Source organism: Carlito syrichta, unplaced genomic scaffold (genome assembly GCF_000164805.1).
Source record: "Carlito syrichta isolate Samal-C Ts95f unplaced genomic scaffold, Tarsius_syrichta-2.0.1 Scaffold315848, whole genome shotgun sequence".
Taxonomy (NCBI): domain Eukaryota; kingdom Metazoa; phylum Chordata; class Mammalia; order Primates; family Tarsiidae; genus Carlito; species Carlito syrichta.
In genome coordinates, this window is record NW_007259944.1 from 606,052 (window position 1) to 610,716 (window position 4,665).

Sequence of the window (4,665 nt, forward strand, 5' to 3'; positions counted from 1 at the left end):
CTCACTCTGTTGCCCAGGCTGGAGTGCAGTGGCACGATCATGGCTCACTGCAACTTTGACCTGCTGGGCTCAGGCAATCCTGTCTCCCCTTGAATAGCTTGGACTCCAGTGTGTACCACCACACCTGACTAACTTTTCAAATTTTTTTTTAGGTTTTGCTATGTTGCCTAGTCTGGGCTCAAACTTCTGGGCTCAAGCAATCCTCCTGGCATAGCCTCCCAAAGTACTGGGATTATAGGCGTGAGATACTGCCCCCGGCCTGATTTTTATATATTTAAGTTTCAGAGAAATCGAATTAATAATAGTAGAAGTTACAGATGAGGATGTTGAAATCCCTTTTGAGTCTCCTGCTTCTTCCCTCTTTACATAAGGGCTTATTTTTCCTTTTAATGTGCTAATGGTTAAACCATCTCAGTGGGTTTCTCATCATCTGGAAGGCCGGTGAAGTCTTTTTCTCTAGTCATTTCTTTCTTGAACATTGCAGGTTTTTTCTTCAGTGTTTTCCCATCTTTGAGTTTATTTCTAGGTACATCTCTCGGTCTTCCTATCTAAATTCACCCAGTGTGCTGTTGTTTCTTATTTCTTTTTTCATTTTTGAGTCAGGGTCTCACTCTGTTGTCTAGGCTGTAGTTCAGTGGCATGCTCACAGCCACCAAAGCCGGGCTCAGGCAATCCTTCTGCCTCAGCCTTCCAAGTAGCTGGAACTACAGGTGTGCACCACCACCCCCAGCTAATTTTTTTTATTTATTGTAGAGACGAAGTCTCGCCATGTTGCTCAGGCTGGTCTTGGACCCTGAGCTCAGGCAATCCTCTTGCCTCTGCCTCCCAAAGTGCTGGGATTACCGTGCCTGGACTTTTTTTTTTCTGTGAGTCAGAGTCTCACTCTGTGGCCCAGGTTGGAGTGTAGTAGCACACTCATATGGCCACCGCAGCCTCAAATTGCTGGGCTCAGTCGAGCCTTCTGCTGCATCCTTCCAAGTAACCGGAATCACAATGTGCACCACCACACCTGGTTGATTTCTTGTGATTTCTTGTAGAAATGAGGTCTTGCCAAGTTGCTCAGCTGGTCTCGAACCCCTGGACTCAGGCAATCAATCCTCTTACCTCCACCTTCTAAAGTGCTGGAATGACCGGCATGAGCCATCGTGCCTGACATTATCTTGGTATTTCAAGTGAGTTTAGCACTGCCATCCATTGCTGGTATCCTTAAACTTGTATTTTCCTGGTAGGTAGGTCTTCGTTTTATTGGTTGAATGAGTAGAATTCCCTGCAATTTCACTTTTGATGGGCCTGCAGAGGAGATCACAGCTATTATTTGAGCAGGTTTCCAGTATCCTTTTCTTTCTTTCTTTCTTTCTTTTTTTGAGTTGGAATCTCACTCTTGTACCCAGGCTGGAGTGCAGCGGCACACTCACTACCACCGCAGCCTCGACCTGCTGGGCTTAGGTGATCCTTCCAAGTAGCTGGAACTACAGGCGCGTGTCAGCATACCCAGTTAGATTTTTTTGTAATGTATTATAGAGACGAGGTCTCACCAAGTTGCCCAGGCTGGTCTGGAGCCCCCGGGCTCAGGCAGTCCTCTCGCCCTGGCCTCCCAAAGTGCTGGGATGGCAGGCTGAACCACCATGCCCAGCCTCCAGTATTTTCAAGGAATGTGTGAATCCATTCATGATGTAAAGGACCCACATCTGGCCTTTGCAAACCAGCTCTGCGTAGGATGCAGAAGGTCTGGGCCGGAATTATTTTAACAAATGATGTGCATTTCTGGGGCCTACTGTAGCAAACTGCCATAAATTGGGTGGCTTCAAACAACAGAAATCAATTCTCTCTGAGAACTGGAGGCCAGACATCTCAAGTTTCGGTGTTGGTTCTGAGGAGGAGGAGGCTGGTACCCATGTTGGCTCCCAGTGGTCCACACAACTCTCTCTCTTCCTTTGTCTTCACGTGCCCTTATTTGGTGCCTCTGTCTCAAGTCTCCCCTTCTTTGCTCTTACAAGGACACCAGCCATTGGGTTTAGGATCTGACTTAATGCCATCTGCAAGACCCTCTCTAAAGTTACATGCATGGGTGCAGGGGTGGGCTCTGGATTTGTCCATATCTTTATTTATTTATTTTTGAGTCAGAAACTCATTCTTTTGTCCAGACTGGAGTGCAGTGGCACAATTACTGCTCACCACAGCCTCAACCTTTTGGGCTCAGGTGATTGATCTGCCTCAGTCTTCCTAGTAGCTAAGACCCTTGTGGCATGCCACCATGCCTGGATAGTTTTTCTTTTCTTTTCTTGCTATGTTGCCCAGGCTGGTCTTGAACTTCTGACTGCAAGCAACCTTCCTGCCTCAGGCCCCCAAATAGAGGGATTACAGGAATGAGCCACTGCGCCCGGCTGGCCAGATAGCTTTGTAAGGGAGCACAGTTCAATCCCTACAGCACATGTAGTCAGTCCATTCATACCCCGTGGATGACTTTATTTCCTGTACCCAGTCTCCTGCCTGTTAGAACACAGGTCACGATGACTCCTGTTACTTCCTGAAACCCGCCCCCCCCACGCGCTCTTCTTTTGGGGAAAGAGGTCTTAGCTGTTTCTCTCTCGTCACAGGTGCGCCAATGAGCCATCTGGGGAACGAGGATGATGCCAGCGGGGAGGAGGCGACGGTGGTGGTAAAGAGACTCCGTCGGGAGGACACTCACGTCTGCGACAAATGTTGCGCAGAGTTCTTCAGCCTCTCTGAGTTCTTGGAACACAAGAAAAATTGCACTAAACACCCGCCTGTCCTCATCATGAGTGACAGTGAGGGGCCTGTGCCTTCAGAGGACTTCCCTGGAACTGTGCTGAGCCATCAGCCGCCCAGCCCTGGTAGCAAGGACGGTCCCAGGGAGAACGGGGGTGGCTCAGGGGATGCCAAGGAGAAGCTGGGGGCCGAGTCCGTGGTGTACTTGAAGACGGAGACGGCCCTGCCACCGGCACCCCAGGACATGAGCTACTTACCCAAAGGCAAGGTGGCCAACACCAATGTGACCCTGCAGGCGCTGCGGGGCACCAAGGTGGCGGTGAACCAGCGGAGCGTGGACACCTTGCCAGCCCCTGTGCCTGGTGCCAGCAGCCTCCCGTGGGTCCTGGAGCAGATTCTGTGCCTGCAGCAGCAGCAACTGAAACAGATCCAGCTCACGGAGCAGATCCGTGTCCAGGTGAACATGTGGGCTTCTCATGCCCTGCACGCCGGCGGGGCGGCTGCCGACGCCCTGAAGACTTTGGGCGGCCACGTGTCCCAGCAGGTGTCTGCGGCGGTGGCTCTGCTCAGCCAGAAGGCGGGAAGCCCGGGCCTGTCCCTGGACGCCTTGAAACAAGCCAAGCTACCTCATGCCAACGTTCCCAACGCCACCAGTGCTCTGTCCCCTGGGCTGGTGCCCTTCACTCTCAAGCCTGATGGGACGCGGGTACTCCCAAACGCCGTGTCACGCCTCCCGGGCGCTCTGCTCCCCCAGGCCCCGGGCTCGACTCTTTTCCAGGGTCCCTTCTCCACTGTGGCGTTAGACCCGTCCAAGAAAGTGAAAGGCAAGCCCCCGAACATCTCTGCGGTGGACGTCAAACCCAAAGATGAGGCCGCCCTCTGCAAGCACAAGTGTAAGTACTGTAGCAAGGTTTTCGGGACTGATAGCTCCTTGCAGATCCACCTACGCTCCCACACCGGAGAGAGACCCTTCGTGTGTTCTGTCTGTGGTCACCGCTTCACCACCAAGGGCAACCTCAAGGTGCACTTCCACCGTCATCCCCAGGTCAAGGCCAACCCCCAGCTGTTTGCCGAGTTCCAGGACAAAATGGCCGCGGGCAACGGCCTCCCCTATGCACTCTCTGTCCCTGGCCCCGTAGACGAATTGAGTCTCTCTTTAGACAGCAAACCTGTCCTTGTAACTCCCTCTGTAGGGCTACCTCAGAACCTCTCTTCGGGGTCTCATAACCCCAAGGACCTCATGGGTGGCCCGTTGCCCAGTGACCCACAGCCCGGGCCTTCTCCAGACAGCGATGGGGCACCCACACTCCCTGGGGTGGGGCCAAACCAGAGTTCCCCCAGGGTTGGTGGCTTCCAAGGGAGCGGGATCCCTGAGCCAGGGTCCGAGACCCTCAAGCTGCAGCAGCTGGTGGAGAACATTGACAAGGCCACCGCCGACCCCAACGAATGTCTCATCTGCCACCGGGTACTCAGTTGCCAGAGCTCTCTCAAGATGCACTATCGCACGCACACCGGGGAGCGGCCGTTCCAGTGCAAGGTCTGCGGCCGAGCGTTCTCCACCAAGGGCAACCTGAAGACGCACCTGGGGGTTCACCGCACCAGCACGGCCGTGAAGACGCAACACTCGTGCCCCATCTGCCAGAAGAAGTTCACCAACGCCGTGATGCTGCAACAGCACATCCGGATGCACATGGGCGGCCAGATCCCCAACACGCCCCTGCCTGAGAGTCCCTGTGACTTCACGGCTCCCGAGCCTGCCATGCTGGGAGAGAACAGTCGCCCCAGTGCCACCTGCCAAGATGACGTCATCGACCTTGACGAGGCCAGCCCCCAGGAGGCCCCCACTGGTTCCTCCAGGGGCCCCACGCCCCTGGCCAGCACCCACGCGGCGTCGCCCACGCTTGGGTTCTCTGCCGTGGCTTCCCTGGAGGCCCC

General features: G+C 54.3%; 1 protein-coding gene across 2 annotated transcripts in view; it reads left to right on the plus strand.

Annotated features, from left to right (window-relative positions):
* The window catches only part of SALL4 (spalt like transcription factor 4), a 23,290-nt gene that overhangs the window by 11,187 nt on the left and 7,438 nt on the right, over window positions 1–4,665 (plus strand). The window contains exon 2 of one of the 2 annotated variants that reach the window (XM_008073453.1): window positions 2,598–4,665. In XM_008073453.1, the coding sequence (XP_008071644.1) occupies window positions 2,598–4,665 (2,068 nt within the window). The remainder of the gene's footprint in view (window positions 1–2,597) is intronic. The other variant, XM_021706672.1, reaches the window with a different exon arrangement.